Below are 18,172 nucleotides of genomic sequence, written 5' to 3'. Positions count from 1 at the left end.
GTTCTAGTCCTGCCTCTGCCACCAGCTAACTCTGGGACCTAGAAGATCACTTGATGTGCAAAAGGCCAGGGAGAGGGTGGTATATTAGGTTTGGTTGAACAAAAACTTATAGTGAGAGGTTTCTGAAAATCTTGGGAGTCAGGCTGGTTCACTTTCTACTTCCCCCTGAGAGTTCCAGGAAGTTTGTGTGCTGACTCATTATAAGTGATGGTGTTCTCCATTATCGTTGCGTACACACAGTTGGGCAACAGACGTTGTTTCTTCCTTTCTTCATTATGACCTAAGGTTGGTTCTAGATTCCTAGTTTTACCCAGATTATAAAAATGCATAAATACAGATGATATATGAAGCACGTCAGGCAAGCAGACTACTTTCGTATCTTGTCTATAACAGGCTCTAACGTTTTAGATCTGATAGGGAGAAATAGCCGTTCAGCCATTCTGCTCCACAGGTAGTGAGCTTATCTATTGGAGAGGCATGCGTGCAGATCATAGCGCAAGGATATACTGGCTTTCTGCTCCGAAGCAAGAGGCCTGATCCATCTCTGCAAAATAGGGACAACAATGCCCTGCTCAAAGAGGATGTGACAAGTGAGTAAGATAATGCATTTGAAAGTCCTTAGAGAGAGTAGCTTTCCTTTGTTCTTTTTATCCCTTGATTCTGACTCTTCCGTAAGCCCACCATACTGCTATAACTATGAAGATGTGCTCCTCAGAGAAAGTACACTTGGAGGAAAAATATAACAAGAAGAACTTCAATGTACGACCATATATTTTTTCAGAAGTGATTTTTTTGACTGATAACATTGGCGTCATCCTTTGAAATGTGGGGTGTTGCTTAAATGTTAAAAAAAGATCTGTAAGATTGTCTGTAGTCTGAAGAGATTGTTCTATATGACTGAGGCCATTTCTCCTATCATTGAAACGGATATACTGAAGCCATTTTTCCAGCTATTTCCTGATAGGTTTAAGTTGCAGAACTGAAGATCTGGTCTGTCTCATGCTGGTCAACCCCAATGTATTTCTTTTTCCTGTTAGTGAGACAGTGTTTAACCTGTAAAGTAGGACCTCTCTTTTGACTGGAGACAAAATGGATGGGTGTTCTTCTTACTTACAAAATGTATTCTATAAGAAGTCTGGCATGGGGCACCTGGGTGGCTCAGTCGGTTCAGCGTCCAACTTCGGCTCAGGTCATGATCTCACAGTTTGTGAGTTCGAGTCCCACGTCAGGCTCTGTGCTGACCACTTGCTCAGAGCCTGGAGCCTGCTTCAGATTCTGTGTCTCCTTCTCTCTCTGCCCCTCCCCTGCTCACGCTTTGTCTCACTCTGTTTCTCAAAAATAAATAAATGTAAAAAAATTAAAAAAAAATTCTGGCATCATCTCATTCAGAAATGAGAGGCTGTAGCCTAGAGAGCTGGAAGTGGCTGTACAGAATGAGGATGGGCAGTTCTGGCAAACGGGAGGGCATCTTAGCCTTTCTAGACACAGATGATGGAGGGCTTTTCAACCTTTCAAGCAAGCAAATTTGAGTCTTATTTTCTCAGATTTCCTAGTCTCACTTTGTGGTAGCACTACTTACATTGTGAGCCAAAAAGTGTCTTAAAGTATATAGGGTTGTTTCTGAAGCCAGTACAAGTTGAGTCCATGGCTCTTTTTTTCTCTCTTGTGGTAATGAAGTAACTAGAGACGCAGATGATAAATAATGATGGAGGCAGACGGGTGTCTCCGCAAAGGCTTATAGCCTGAACACATTACTGCACTTCCTCTGCTCTGCGGTTGGTAGTTAGTTCTGTATTTTGAGTTTCTGTAGATTTCCTATCCCCTGGTGCTCTGATGTACTTACGAGACAGTCAATTCACTTTATGGCAATTGCTCTCATACATTCTGAAAGACAGGATGCTAACATGCCAGCCTGGAAAATGCAGGGCAAATCCTCTCTCCCAGCATGGTATGGAGTTTATGTGTTCATCTCTGAAGGTTCTTGCCAAGTAGGATGATGGGACAAAGGATTTGGAGAGCTGCAATAATGATGGAGGGGTAGTGGGTTTTTTGAAGGGGGGGAAGCGTTTTGAAAATGGCTGTGTCTGGAGATTATTATGAATGAAATGCTGACCCAAATTAAGAAATAAGCAAGAATTAATTATGAAATGGGTGTCTCAGGGAGACAGTTTCTCTAGTGGACTAGAACTTTAAAAAATAAAAATATTTCTTAAAGATACAACTTTTTTCATTTTTAAAACTCTGCTTTTTATTCTTATGAAAACATTTACCAAAAAACAAAAACAAAAACAACAAAAAGGCCAAGAAATTCTTGTTCTCCTCAGAAAGCCCCTCCAGGCTAGTGCCCCCAGTGTACCTGTCACTCTGTCACACTTTATTTCCTTCATTAGACATACCCCAACTTAATCATTATGTTTAGTTATTGGTTTACTTGTTGATTATCTGTCTCTCCCTCTAGGATATAAGCCCGTGAGAACAAGGACTTTGTTGGAATTGAATGTGGCTTTGCCTATAGTGCTGAGTCCTGGCATATAATTTGCACTCAGTGAATATTGTTCTTAGTGAATTCTTTTTTTTTAATAAAATTTTTTAAATGTTTTTATTTATTTTTGAGACAGAGAGAGACAGAGCATGAGGAGGGGAGGGGCAGAGAGAGAGGGAGACACAGAATCTGAAACAGGGTCCAGGCTCGGAGCTGTCAGCACAGAGCCCAACGCGGGCCTCGAACTCACGGACTGTGAGATCATGACCTGAGCCGAAGTCGGACGCTTAGCCAACTGAGCCACCCAGGCGCCCTGTTCTTAGTGAATTCTTAAACTCAGGGTATGACTGTGGACTACTCCAGATGCGATATGCCAGAGTCACTTTTGTATCTCTGTATCCTCATCTGAACAATTGAGATACATACCATTAATTACATCACAAAGTTGTCTTGAGGATGAACTGAGGTAACACATGCAAAGTGCTTAAAATGAGGCCTACTACATCATTCAATAAATGTAGCCATTATTTTTTTTTTGAAGTTTATTTATTTTGAGAGAGAGAGAGCAGGGGAGGGGCAGAGAGAGTGGGAGAGAAAGAAGCCCAAGCAGGCCCCGTGCTGTCAGCATGGAGCACAATGTGGGACTCAATCTCATGAACCATGATATAATGACCGGAGCCAAAACCAAGAGTCGGACACTTAGATGACTTCACCGCCCAGGTGCCCCTAGATTTAGCCATTATTACTGTTGTTCCTAATATCTAGCCCTCAGAGCTGGCATGGTATATCTTTGAGTGGGCAAGAAATATGCTGTATCCACTCAGGATATTTATATTTTGCTTGGACTTCCAAGAGTTTTCGTCCTGGAACTGTTCCCTACTGAGTTTTCTTCCACAGCTTTAAATTCTTACATTTAACAAGTGTGTAGTCTTCTTCATTTATAGGTGAAGAAGCTCACAGTGCATAGGTTGAAGTTTCTTCCGCCGATCATCCCCAGATGCAGGAATCCCCACTATGGGGACATTCCACACTGTATTTATAAATCCAGGTACATTTTAACCAAGGTGTCCTATTGAAACTTTGGAAGGCATTATTAGCAGAGAGACTTCCTCTAAAAAAGCCTTTTGATACTCATTATGCATTTATTGTATGCAAAACCTTGTGGTAGATATAAATTGATCTCTGTCCATGTGGACCTTAACAGTGAAGGAAGTAATAGACATTTAAATGAACAGGTAACCAACATCATTGGCCACCAGATGGGATATGACAAATGAGTAGTGGGGGTAGTAAAGGCCAGAATTCCCTTCCCTTGATTCACGTTTATTGAACACCTGGTGAAGGTCAGGGATTATTCTGTGTCACCATGGATTACACAAATATTTGTGAACTAGTCTTAGCAGGAATTCCTGTTCTAAATCTCATGGTCTAAGAAGATATTAATGGGGACGTTACAGAAATTATGAATATTTTAAAAATCCTAACAAGTTTTACCTTTATTCGTGTTTATAAATCTATCTAGGCTAACAAAACAATCACTGGATTACTTTAATTGAATTTTATCATTCTGTGTGATTGGTAGCTTTGAATTTTCATGCTGATTACAAGCTCTGAACTCATCGTCTATTCCCCCACCCATTTCCTATATTTCCTGCTTTGTTTAATGGTACCTCTGCCATCTTACTCCCCGTACTTAGTCACCGGCTACCTTTCCTCTATGGAATAAATGGGAAAGGTCTTTGCATGAACACACCTCACTTCCTGATGTGGTCCTGCCTCCCCAACTGGCTTATGGTCTAGTCTTGGCCACTGTCACTCAAGTACTTTTACTTCTCGAGTTTCCTGATGATGCATTGTTTCCCCATACTTCCGGGCAGTCTGCTAAGAACATCCTTCTCCTTGTTGTTTATCCAGAAAAACCCTATACACCTACAAATCCTTCAAGGCTTGGCACAAACAATATCCACTTAAAGCCTTTCCTGACTCTGCGGAGCAGACTTGCAACTCCTTGTATTAAAATTGTTTGTGTGCAGGGCCACTAATAGCTCATCTGGATCTTTTGGATTAATTAGACAACTGTGTCTTGTAGCCTTGTGGAGAAATGCAGCCCTGAGTTAGGGCTCATGGTTTGGTGAGCATAGGCAAAGGTAGGCTGGATTTTAGTGCCCACTCACCCAGCCAGATCCCCTAGTGCAGAGCACAGATGGCACAAGCTTTAGGGACTCCGATTTGCTTGCATATTTTGATGCCAGGTTGTAAATTCTCCTTGTGGGCAGAGGCCACACTTTACTTCCTCATCTACCAGGGGACAGGTCAATGCCTGGCATGCAGTAGGAACTCAGTAAGTAATTGTTCAGTGAATGAAGGAATAAATGAAATGTTGTGTAAGTTGAAAAATCTTTATTCATCACGGTACTTTGTGTGGGGAGGACAAGCTTTCACAATATGGCATCTTCAGGGGGAGAAATAGTATAAGAGGTTTTACAGGGAAACAGCCTTGGATGCTGCCTGAGAGTCATTGAGCCCTGAATTAGAGGCCCCGGAAAGCCTGGAGGAAACCCCCTTTGCGTACTCCACAGCCCAACTACAGGCCCACTCTGGCCCTGCCCCCAGCAGCCCTGACAACCAGAACTGCAGGCACACCTGATTCCCTTAGGGGAAAGCCTGTGGACACTCACAGAGGCAAAAGGTGGCCTTGAAAGGTAATTTAGGTCAGGAATACTCACATTTTCAAAGGAATCTAGACATTAACAAGTAATATGTTCCAAGGTTCCTTAGGAATTTTCCAGAATGCCTGTGTCTGCTTTTGACTTATTAATTACTTGATAAAGAGGTGGGAATAGGAATAAGGAGACAAATCTGAAGGATTATGCACCACTGCCAATTGGAAAAAAGAGAGTATGAGTAAAGCACTTTCTAAAGAATAATGCAAGTACAAAGGATTTATTAGATTCAAATATATTTTGTTTCTAGGACTATACCTACTTGATAAAATGAGATCCATGATTTTCTCCTTCTCTTTCTCCCTCTCTCTCTGTCCCTCGTTTTCTCTTTTAATTTAAAATCCTGTTTGTAATTTCTTATTTGTCTTACATTTTGAGTCCTAAAGCTACCAAAAAATCAGTTCTGGGAAAATGGGGAATCAATTAATAAGTACACACACACACACACACACACACACACACACACAGTGAAAGAGAGAGAAGAGAAATTCATTAATTTACTGTGAAAATTTAGAGGGGATTGTGATACTTTGGGCTCACTGGATTTAGATAATTGACTTGTCTATCTATAGGAAAGAAGAGAGAGTAAGCTTGTGACCTGGTTAACGTTTGAAGAATACAGAAAGCACCAAGAGATTAAGTCATACCAGATGTCTGGAGGGCTTTAAATCTTCTTTATATTGATGGCTGCACGATTTCCCAAAGATGGGTTCAGACCTGCCCTCCTTGAGTGGTTCTGGCTGCATAGATTAAAATGAGGTAAACTCATTATAGCCTTAGTGTAGCTGGCTTTGAAAGATTTGAAAAATGTCCTTTTATTGAGACTGAATAACTGGATGTGCTTTTGCTGCCAATGTCAACATAGTCTAAGAGCCCTCCTGTTATTTTCTGCTAGAGTTTTCTTAGGACATGGAATGGGGCGGGAGAGGGAGGAGTGTGAAAAGCCTCAGAGGATTGTGTTTTGTTTTGTTTTGCTTTTCCTCTTCTTGGCTCATACTGCAGGTTGATGGTAAATATTGGGCAATTTATTTAACCACACTATTCCTCAATTTCCTTATTAGTAATGCTGTCTTGTTTATAAGGAGTTTTGAAATTTTTGCAGGCATACAAAATGCTGATGTAGATAGCCAATGTCGATATCTTATTTCTCATCCACTTGATGTCTGTCCAGTAGTGGAGACCACCTGCATCGGACTCACTTGTAGTGATTGTTAAAATACGGATCCCTAGGCCCACCCTAAACTTTCTGAATTAGAATCTTAGGGGGTGGAGCCAAAAATCTCCAAGGTAAACAGGCTTCTTAGGTGATTCTGATGCACTTCAATGTGTCCCTTAACGTACCTCTGCTTTCTGGTAAGCCTGAGATAGGACTGATGGTTTGAACTGAGCCTAAAAATCCCCCGGTATCTCCCAAGGTTTTCTGGACTGACCTAATGCAGACCATTTTCCCCAGAGCTACTGCATATTGTGTTTGAGTCATTCATTTAAAAAATATTTGAAGCTTCATTTGGCTAAGCCTTGTCATCAAAATGTATGTAATCTAATATGATGTTCAAGTAGGATGTCCTCTAATGTATGTGGTCTGTGAACTAACAGTTCACAGTCAGGAGTAGGATAAAATTAACACTCAGACTTCAAAAAATGAAAGAACAGAGCCCATGAACATTCTTGCTTTCGGTTTCATCTTGGACTTCCCCTAGGTTGGGGTCCTATTTTTGATTTGGCCACTGACTCAACTTTGACCTTGGGAAAACCACTTAATCTTTCTGAAGTTTCCCCATCCACAGTATATATACTTTCCATCCTCGTGAAGCATTTTCTAGAGAAGCTCTTTAGTTTATTCAGAGGGAAAGTTCTTTTATGGTAACCATATGTTATACAACTAGATATAATTTCGGAAGCAGTGATCATCTTAGATTATGGATCAGTAATGGTGATTGTGTCTTATGACTGAAGAGGATCAAAAAAAGTTGTCCAGTCCTTCCCTTTGTGTTGAGATCTGAGTCTTTAGAGAGAAGAGTACTCAGGCGTAAAAAAAAAACCATTCAGACTTATAGATTTACTGGATAAGATACCATAGTATCTGCAAAGATACTACAGAAACTGCAGAGAGAGAGACATGCCGAGTTCCTGTTTCTCTGCTCAGATACCGGGGGAGTGGAAGGACATCTGTTTACTCTCAGCTGTGCCCCCTGCCTATCCTTGATAGGGTGATTCTACTGTATTACATTCATCACACTTACCTCTTTTCCTTGGACTGTTCTACTACCTTGAGACCTGCAGTCATTTTCTATTGCTGCATCACCGATTAGCACAAACTTAGCACCTTAAACCAACACACAATTATATCACTTTCTGCGGATCAGGAGTTCACGCAAGGCTTAGCTGGGTCTTCTGCTCATCATCTCACAAGACTGAAATCAGGGTATTGGCTGGAATGCATTCTCATCTGGAGGCTCAACTGAACCTGCTTCGAAGCTCTTTTAGGCTGTTGGCAAAATTGTAGCTATAGAATGCATGGCAGGTGACTTCTTTAAATCCAGCAACATTGAGAGTCTCTGACCTCCCTGATGCTTTTTTATTTTTATTTTTATTTATTTATTTTTTTTAACGTTTATTTATATTTGAGACAGAGAGAGACAGAGCATGAACAGGGGAGGGGCAGAGAGAGAGGGAGACACAGAATCGGAAGCAGGCTCCAGGCTCTGAGCCATCAGCCCAGAGCCCGACACGGGGCTCGAACTCACGGATCGTGAGATCGTGACCTGAGCTGAAGTCGGACGCTTAACCGACTGAGGCACCCAGGGGCCCCTGATGCTTTTTTAAAGGTCTCACCTAATTAGGTCAGGCCAACCCAGGATAATCACCCTTTTGTTTAACTTAAAATCAACTCCTGGCTTTAATTACATCTGCAGTATACCTTTACCTATGCCATATTCCATGGATTGCAAGTTACAAATCCCACTCATGCTCGAAAGATGGGGATTATACAAAGGCTTGGGTCATGGTGAGTCATCTTAGAATTTGCCTGCCACAGACCCACAGTGAATTAAAATTCTGCAATTAAGTATGTGCAAGAACTTAACTGGGGACTTTAAACATTACTATTTATGAATCCCTATTCCTATGTATGTGACCATTCTGTTAATTCTTAATTAGCTAAAACTAGCCTCTAGTTAAGGGAAAATATTTGGTGTCAAGAGGGAAGGAACAGGCTTAACTAGGGTGTGATAAATTACACCGATAGTCATGCCCTGTCCTAAGCAAATAAACCATTAATTAGGGATTATTGCTTAGCTAGCAAATGGGTCATCTTGAACTATTTTTATTTCCTAATTCACCCAAAATGACTCAATTCATGAAAATGAGTTCACACATATCTATTCAAGATTACAACTATGAGCTACTCTTTTGAGAAAAGTTGTCCCCAAAGTTGATCTATAGCACTCTTTAATACACCAGCACTACCAAAAGAAAAGCATAGACAACAAAAAACTCCTACTAGGTGTAAGCAATAATGATCACTTTTTCAACATCCTTCTTATCAATACACCGAAGACAGAATGACAATGTATCAGAAATGGATAACAAAGAACCAGGTTTACATTGTTCTGTAAATAAAAGGCATAACTAAATTAAAAAGTGAATGGCTGAAGAGATTAGCCGGAGATAATACAAGAGTTAATCTCTTTATTTTGTACTGTTTATGCCAATCAATAAGAAATCCTAAAGCTTTAAATGACAAAATGGACTTCACACTCAGAGGATGGCTGTTATAAAAATAATAATAGTAATAAATATTGATAAGGATGTACACAAATTGGAACCCTTGTTCACTGCTGATAGGAATGTAGAATGATGTAGCCATTGTGGAAAACAGTATGGCAGTTCTTAAAAAAAATTTACAGTAGAGGGGCACCTGGGTGACTCAGTCAGTTGAGCTTCTGACTTCAGCTCAGGTCATGATTTCATGGTTTGTGAGTTCCAGCCCTGTGTTGGGCTCTGTGCTGACAGCTCAGAGCCTGGAGCCTGCTTTGGATTCTGTGTCTCCCTCTTTCTCTTCCCCTCCCTGCTTGAACTCTCTCTCTGTCTCTCTCTGTCTCTCTCTCTCCCTCTCTCTCTCAACAATAAATAAACATTTTAAAAGAATTTTTTTTAATTAAAAAAAAATTACAATAGAATTGCTATATGATCCAGCAATTCCATTCCTGGGTATATACACAAAAAGAAGTAAAAGCAGGGACTTGACAAGATACTTGCACACCAATGTACATAACAACATTTTTTTTAATAGCTAAAAGATGGAAACAACCCTTGTCCATCAGTGGATGAATGGATTAACAAAATGCAGTATATACCTGCAATGGAGTATTATTCAACCTCAAAAAAAAAAAAAAAAAAAAAAAAAAAAAAGGAAGTTCTGATCCATGCTATAATATGGGCCTGGAAGACATTATTATGCTCAGTGAAATAAGCCCATCATAAGGGACAATGATTCCAGTGACAAAAGGTACCTACTATAGTGAAATACATAGAAAATAGAGTTGTGGTTGCAGGGGTAAGAGAGGATTGGAGTTGGTGTTCAATAGTATAGTTTCAGCTTGGAAAGATTTTAAAGTTTCAGAGATGGGTTGTAGTGATAGTTGCAAAACACTGTCGATGTACTTAATGCTACAGAACTGCACTTAAAATTGGCTAATACCAGATGCCTGGGTGGCTCAATCAGTTGAGCATCTGACTCGGCTCAGGTTGTGATATCACAGTTCATGAGATGGAGCCCCGGGTGGGGGCAGGTGCAGAGCCTGCTTGGGATTCTCTCTCTTCCCCTCTTTCTGCTGCTCTTCTGCTCATTCTCTCTCTCTCCTTCCCTCTCTCTTTCTCTCTCTCTTTCCTTCCCTCTTTCCCTCCCTCCCTCCCTCTCTCTCTCTCTCTCTCTCTCTCCTTCCCTCTTTCCCTTCCTCCCTCTCTCTCTCTCTCTCTCAAAAAAAAAAAGAACACTTGAAAAGATAAACAGGCCAAGGAGATGAACATGTAGGTCACAAAATAGGAAATGTTACAAGCAAGCTAACTTGGAGAAAGATGCTCAGCCATGTCGGTCACCAAAGAAATGAAAAATTTTATATTTCATTTAATGAAGCATTATCTTTTAGTCTAATGGAATAATCAGTGTTATTCATCTAAATACAAAGCCCGGCATATAATTATATTCAAAACATATTTTACTTCTCTGCTTCTTCTCATTTCCCTAGAACAGAGATAAAGTCTTCATTGAATAATTCTATACTGGTACACAGGACTATCCTAGGACTATCTTTTAAACCATTCTAGGACTATCTTTTAGTATGCTAGTTTAATTTTTTTTAAGTTAAACGTCTTCGGGATGCCTGGGTGGCTCAGTTGGTTGAGTACCCAACTTCGGCTCTGGTCATGATCTCGTGGTTCATGGGTTCGAGCCCCGCATCGGGCTCTGTGCTGACAGCTCAGAGCCTGGAGTCTGCTTTGTGGATTCTGTCTCCCTCTCTCTCTGCCCCTGCCCAGCTCATTCTCTCTCTCTCTCTCTCTCTCTCTCTCTCTCTCTCTCTCTCTCCCCCCCCCCTCTCAAAAATAAATAAAACATTAAAAAAAAAAGCTAAACATCTTCCTTGAGGCCTCCAAGTTGAGGTTCCAGTGTAAGGGAGATACAACAAGAACTACATTAACAAGAATTATATTAAATGCAATTCTGAAATAGTTTGTTATGTTAAAAACGTGTTTGGGTACAAAGATTAATTAAATGACTTCCCCCCATATATCTAGCATTTGTAATAACAAGAGTCATAAACTCTGAGCCAGTACCATATCTCTGTCCTAAAACTGATATTCTTATAATTGAGCCCCTTTGCATTCCTGGTCTAAAAAGGCACGTGGCCAGACACCTGCTTGATTATCTCTTTGTTATTTTGTCATTTCCATGAGTCATGATTATCTTTTGGCAATTTAATGAAGGCAACTAGAGCAAATCTTTTTGATGGTAATGAAATGTAGCTAACAATACATCCCTTATTTATTGGTCAAACAGTGTGAGCCAGGCATGATATTAAACACGCTTCTGTTACTTGATTTAATTCTTTAATTCTTCATTTAATTCTTTGGATCCTTCTGAGACAAATGATATTATTCTCATTTTATAGGTGAGAAATGGAGTCTCAGGGAGTTTTAATAACTCCAAATCACACAGCTGGGTGGTAGATCTAGAATTCAAACCCCGGTCTGTTCAACTTCAAACTTCTCATCCTTCCATGGCACTAAACTGCATCTAGGAATGTAATTATATTTACGTCTTAAGGGTTAAAGTGATTTATGAGAGTGAAAATTTAAACATGTAACTTCGTAAAAATAGTCCATCAGTAATTAGAACTCCTAAAATTACATATGAATTTGGGAGCAGTTTTTTTTAGTCAACGTTGTTTAGCCCCCACAAAGAAGCTGTTGTACATTCAGAATAAAATGCTTCCTATTCCATGTCAAAAGTGCAGATTTTTTTCCTGATAAGATGTACTATTTGGAGACTGTCTATTTTTTATTGTGATTCAGGTGCAAATAACAGGAAAGCATATTTTTTTCCTATCTTGGCAAATGGGGAGGTATTTCTAAAAAAGAATACTTAATGTAATGATTTAAATGGCCGTGATTTTGTACTGTGAGTTAGGAGAAAACAGATTATAGCACAGGATTGGAAGAAGTAACAATGGTCTACTGACCTCGGCAGGAAAATCCAGCCAGGGAATTTCCCCGAGACTCTAAGCCAGTCTTCAGAGATACTCAGTGCTCTTCTGTGCCCAACAAAATGACAGAATGTAAAACCCTAGATTTTCTGAGACATCCATGCAAAATCAAACTCTGAAAATGAATTACTTTGCAAGAACTTACATTCATGTCTGTGTAAGTGTTGAATCTCTAAATTGTACACCTGAAACTTATATTACACTGTATGTTCACTAACTGGAATTCAAATAAAAACTTAGAAAAAAAGTATAACATCAAAAGAGATGCAAAAAATCAAACTTGTCTTTGCAGTTCTTAGACAACTAAACAAAGCAATATGTATGTAATGTGGATTTTAAATGGTTGTGAAAACAAAGAAAATATTTTTTAAATATCCCATTCCTCTTTAGAAATTCAAATGTTTTCACAGTTTCTCCAAAAAATAAGTGTGAAAATTGGCAACAAAGAATCTGAATATGAAAGACGAGCATGAACACATGCGTGTGCACGCACACACACATATACACACCCACACACACCAATCTCATTTCGTTCAAAGCACGTTAATCTTTGTACTGCTGCTTCTGTTTGCAGAGCTCACACTTGTTTCAACCGTCTGGATCTCCCCCCGTACCCATCATTCTCCATGCTTTATGAAAAACTCTTGACAGCAGTTGAAGAAACAAGTACCTTTGGACTTGAGTGACCTGGAAGAACGATGCCAGGCTCTGTATGGACAGGCAATTTCAGAAGCTGCTGTCTAGAAGAATGACTGAATGTTGGAAGTTTCAAGAGTATGCTTCCACTAGAGTCAAGCTGAGTGCTATTATTTTCCAGGAACACATGCTCTGTCACAATGGGGTCCGGATAGTGGTGATGAGTCCTCTTGGAAGGATTTGGGTGAGCTTGATGCCCAGGGAACTACCCAACAGTCTTTCAATCAACAGTTGTTGACTGCCAAACTTTTTTCCATTTGTGTTATGTTCCAAGACAAAGATGAACCTGTACACGATCAGCTCCGTGGTAACTTTCAGGGACTCGGGAGAATCTTGAAACTTACCTTTGAACGCGGTTCAAGCCCAACTGGCAGCACTTGGCCCAATCTCCAAATTAGCTCAAGTTAAATAATATAATAAAAACAAATATATTTCCTAAAAGTACATTCATTTAAGCCCTACGTTATAGCAGAATATTCATTTTCTTGCTATGAGTGCCTGCATGGTGTGCACCATAGGTTTCAGCTTTCATGGGACACAAGTGAAAATGAAACCAAGTCAACAGGAGGTAACTTTAAAGATTTGCAATAAGGTGGTCTGTGACAATGTATATGCAAAGTGGTATGTGTGTAATTATGGCTGAAGACAAACTGTTCTACAATGAATAACTAATGACAGATTTTATGCTTTATAATGCATGAAAACAATTTAAAAATAACTAGCAATTAATCACAGCATATCAGGAAAAAATACACAGTGAGTTCTGTTTATTTTTCATAGGTTCATTATATTTATGTTCTTTAAGATGTATATAAGAACCTACCTGTTCTGTATGTATCACCTGTTCCATTTTCATGTTCCATGCTTACTCGGGCATCATGCTAGTACGTATCCTTTTAAGCACTCTCAAGGGAACAAAAGGGCCTTTTATTTTTATAAAGGTACAAAAAAAATTCCCCGAAATATTTTGCACTGAATGTACCAAAGTTGAAGGGACATTACAATATGACTAACAGCAACTCCATCACTTGACAAGTAAATAGAAAATAGCTTCTAAATCAAACTTCCTTCACAGTGCCATGTCTACCACTACAAGGACTGTGCATCTAAGTAATAATTTTTTAAGACTCACTATATGTGATAGTATGATATGCATTTATTTAAAATGCATTAGACTTCTTCCATCCATCAAATACTTTACAGGATGGCATTTAATACAGATATTTCGTATTTCCCCCACTGCTTTTTATTTGTACAGCATCATTAAACACTAAGATCGTTTAGAGAGCCATCAGCAACACCCAAGAGATCAGCTCTCTTTAGTAATAAGAATTCCATTTTCCCTCATCAGTGAAGACATCACAAATTGAAACTCTCAGCACTATATTTCTAAGCCTGCATTTTCACTGATGCATAATTTTCTTATCAATATTAAGAAACAATTTTTCTATGGTCTCTCAGAAACTGCATGATATCACTAATGTTATTTCTGCTTAGTTTTATCAGATGATGTTCTTCATTTTTATTGCTTTTGGGGTTATTTCACATCACTGTTTATTTCTTGACTTCTGGCCGTAACTAATCAGAGTGAGTTCTTCAATAGAGTGAAGTTAAATCGTGGATAATAAAAGCATTGGATTCACATTTGGTTTGCCAGCCTGTGGTTTTACAGGCACTGCCCAGACACCTCTTTGAGAATTATAAGTAGCCATGGAATTCTTATTATGGGATGTTGGCAATCTTGTATTTTATAGAGTCAGATGCATGGTTTTCACAGATGGTTTGTAAGAACTAATTGCTCTCCTGTTGGTTAAGCTATGTTTACCATTGAGACCCTCAAGAGGAATACCACTCATGCTGCGATCCTGAACTAAAGACAGGTACTATAGCATGGGGAAATGTTCCCCCAAAAGGTTACAGAAATCTGGAGATAAGAAAGGAAGATTTATCTGTGTACTATAATTAGACCAGGAAAAAAGGGAAGAGAAAAAAATTTTAATTGGAAATGTTAGCTTGTGTTTACTGATCATGAATATAAGTATATATTTAATTTGCAAACTATTTTTACTTGTTTGTATTTTTTTCATTATAAGGAAAAATAGTGTAACATACTTTTTCAAAAAAAAAAAAAACATCTTTGATGGTATATAAGATGGTTCAGAGCTGGCATTCTCTAAGCAGCTGGTATAAAAAGTTACATTTCTTTCAAAAATAGACCATGTTAGCTTTCATTTTGGTTTGTGACACTCTGCTATCATGTTCCACATTATTAGGTAAAATAAGTTTGAAATAAAATGTATCTCTTTAATTATTTCTAACAAATATATTCCTTGTTAGGGCACCTAACGTCTTCCCAAATAACAGGATAATCATCTGCTGTTGCTACTGTTCTCAGAATTGGGAATTATCGAAGACATACTTAACATATCAAAACACTATTATAACTGGTCTACTATTCATAATCAGTAAAACAAAAAAATCCAATAATAACTGTGAAAATATTAAATAACGTTTCTACAGAATAAATTGGACTGTAGCATCTGCTACAAACAGAAATACCCATAAATATTTTCTTTTGGACTCTGAGCCTAGATGACTTGGCTGTATGGTCTCGTTTTCTTTAAGAAACTCAGGAGTGATGCTTACACTCTGATGTCTTCTATAAAAGACAGTCATGATGCATCACGTATGTTTGTAGAACATCTCTTAGATGAAGCAAGAGGCGCACTCTTGGCCTTCACTCTGTGCCAACCACTATGTTTGATGATAGAGATGTAGGATTCAAAAATCTGCCCTTGAGAAGCCCACAGTCTAGTGGAGTAGACACCAAGGTTTTAAAAAAAAGTATTTTTAATAAAATTTGTCATGTGTTACAGTCAAGGAATGAGGAGAGAACAGCTTGTTCCATCTGGGAGATCCAATGAAGGCTTCATACATGAGAGATACTGTGGCTAAAAATAAAAATCACATAAACAGTAACTAAGAGCATGTAATAGTGTGTCAATACTGGTCAAGTGTGGAAGCCCAGGGTACATTTACCCACGAGGGTTTACAGTGTGCAGGCGGGAGCCGAACCATGAAGGAGCAACTCAAGGATCTTCAAATTATCAAAGAAATGCCAAAATTAAATCCAGTCATTTCCCTCCGTTTCCTTTCACCTGTCCTTGAGCCCAACTCACTTCTGGGGTCAAAACATTGATTTTGTGCACAAAAATGAATAGATCTTGGTTCAAGAAGCATGGTCACAATTTTCTAGCCTATGTTATGTTTATAATTTAATAGACATTCTATAATCAATGAAGGAAAACCTCTCACCTGCATAACAATCAGAAGTGCTAGAGCTGCCTTCAAATGGTTAACAGTAATGTTAGACTGTGTGTGTGTGGTGCTTTAAGGTTTCAAAATGCTGTCACGTGCATCTTCTTTTGCTCCTCATGTACTTTGTGGGGGAGAAGGTATCCATCCCTGCTGGGTTGACACTGGTTTTCATGGATGGCTCGTAAGATCCATTTCAACACTTTACGGTTGCAATTCTAGGCTTCACTTCAAGAAATGTGGAGGCTAACGTTTCTTCCAACGTATTCCACTATCAGTGAATTTTGCAAGATGCTTCATCTGCCCAAATTCTCATTTCTTCAAACAAACGCTTTTAAAATGTGACACCTTCTAAAAAGCCCGTGGAAGAAATTAGTGTATTCACAGAAAAACTCCTCATGGACTTAATATTTGCATTTTACTACTTGTTACGAGAAATTTCAAACCGTGCAAAATGGGATGACTTTTGGTGGATTTCTATAGTACAGTTCAGTTCTCTAGAATATAATTTGGAAGCAAGATAAGGTTTGAAACAACCACTTTAATCAAGAGTTTTACTTTATTTTTCAATTCTTAATGAAGATGGATCCAGAGCTCTGGTAGTTAGGTTCCTGTGATGTGGATGAAGGAACCCCTGCAGATTCTCTTTTCCTCTCTGTCCTCTTCACGTTTATTCACTTTTTTCTTTCTTTCTGCACAAATTGTATTTATAACTTGACCACTTCTAACTAAAGCAAACATCTTATAATAAAGAATCTGAAAATCTTTCCAACTTAACCCTCTTGGGGAAATTCCCAAGGCAGGCAAAATGATGATCCACCATCATTAAAAGATACCCATAACCCTGCATAGTAAAAACATGCAAATAAAGAATGTGACCGAATCTCCAAACTGGGTCTGAGCTTTAGGCCTTATTGTGCTCCTCTTACCTGCTTTAGTGGATGACTAAAAACACTCTAGATCTCAGACACCTTACTTGTAACCATAAAACTTGAGTTGAAATTAATGAGCATGTCACTTTTAATCAGATTCTAATTTTGAAAAACGTGTTACCTTTCTAGTTCAATTGTGTTTTCCAGATAGACTTGTTTATCTAACACGGAAACAAACGAATGCCAGAGATATTAAGCTGTCTAAATTTTGGCTTAAGGCCAACAGCGGTCCACTAGAAGCGTAATAAAAACAAAAAGTAGAAAAGAGAAGTCCAGCGGTTGTGTTCCCCACCCCTGCCAGAATGTAATGCTAACTGTTGACCAACTGTCAAGACTCAGAAGTGGTAGCTGCATTCCAAGGAGCTGGCACAAAGGATATAATGAGTGTGTGTGTGCTACCCTTATCATGGCAAGCTGGGCCGGGGGTGCAGCGATGATTAAGACAGGCCCGTAATAGAGGGAAAGATACAACAAGGGTTGGAAAGATCATCTCAGGACCTGCTGGTGGGGGTAGGAACATGTACTTCAATTTGGTTTCTGACTTTGGGGGGGGGAAGAATAAAAAAGAATGCTGCCTAGTAAGGGCACTGCTTGATAATCTGCCTGGTGGGAAATAACCCTCATTGTATCACTTCAGTAGATCGATAACATCCTCTGTATTGCAAAACAGAATTTAGCCCCAAAGTATTAAAGCTAACCATAGCTGAATCAGGAAATTTGACAATTTGGCATTAAATTATGTCGTGGATTTTATTTATCTTCAGAATTATTACTGATATTATTGAGCTTTCTATATAAGTAAAAGAAACAGTGTAGTTAGACATTTATTTTGCTTAATTTGTTTTTCAGACATTCTTTGACATTAGAATAGCTTTTGGGACATTTTCATGGTTTCTAGTGGTGACTTAAATGTTCCCTGTTAACCCAGAAAGCAAAATCCTAAGAATTAGGTTGCTGAATTGTAAATGGAGACCTAATCAGTGTTTCCAATTTTTCAGGAAGTTAATCAAGACTGAAAATACACTTGCTTAGATTTAATCTGCTAGCTAGTTTATTTGGCTTTCATGATGGCACAGTTTGGTAGAATTGGCAGGCCCTAGTTGTATGGTATTTGGGGAACACAGAGAAATTATGTTTATATATGTGATTTTTATGTCTAGTGGCCTTGGGCAGGTGATATCTTTCTATCTAATTTTCTTTTAGGATATTACAACCCTGAGGAGTGTTGATAGGTATGTTGTATGATTCAAACTGAATCAG

At 38.9% G+C, this 18,172-nt stretch overlaps 1 protein-coding gene across 6 annotated transcripts in view; it reads left to right on the top strand.

Moving 5' to 3' along the window:
- HECW2 (HECT, C2 and WW domain containing E3 ubiquitin protein ligase 2) overlaps positions 1-14,960 on the top strand; it is a 369,345-nt gene extending 354,385 nt beyond the window's left edge. For all 6 annotated transcript variants that reach the window (XM_086719188.1, XM_086719186.1, XM_086719189.1 and 3 more), the window contains one exon: positions 12,544-14,960. In XM_086719188.1, the coding sequence (XP_086575314.1) occupies positions 12,544-12,655 (112 nt within the window). In that variant the 3' untranslated portion in view covers positions 12,656-14,960. The remainder of the gene's footprint in view (positions 1-12,543) is intronic.
- The last annotated feature ends 3,212 nt before the right edge of the window (positions 14,961-18,172 follow it).

The sequence above is a fragment of the Puma concolor genome, chromosome C1, assembly GCF_028749965.1.
Source record: "Puma concolor isolate L17-30 chromosome C1, mPumCon1.1.hap2, whole genome shotgun sequence".
NCBI classification, from domain to species: domain Eukaryota; kingdom Metazoa; phylum Chordata; class Mammalia; order Carnivora; family Felidae; genus Puma; species Puma concolor.
The sequence above is the reverse complement of the archived record's forward strand: the minus strand, read 5'-3'. Positions and strand labels throughout refer to the sequence as shown.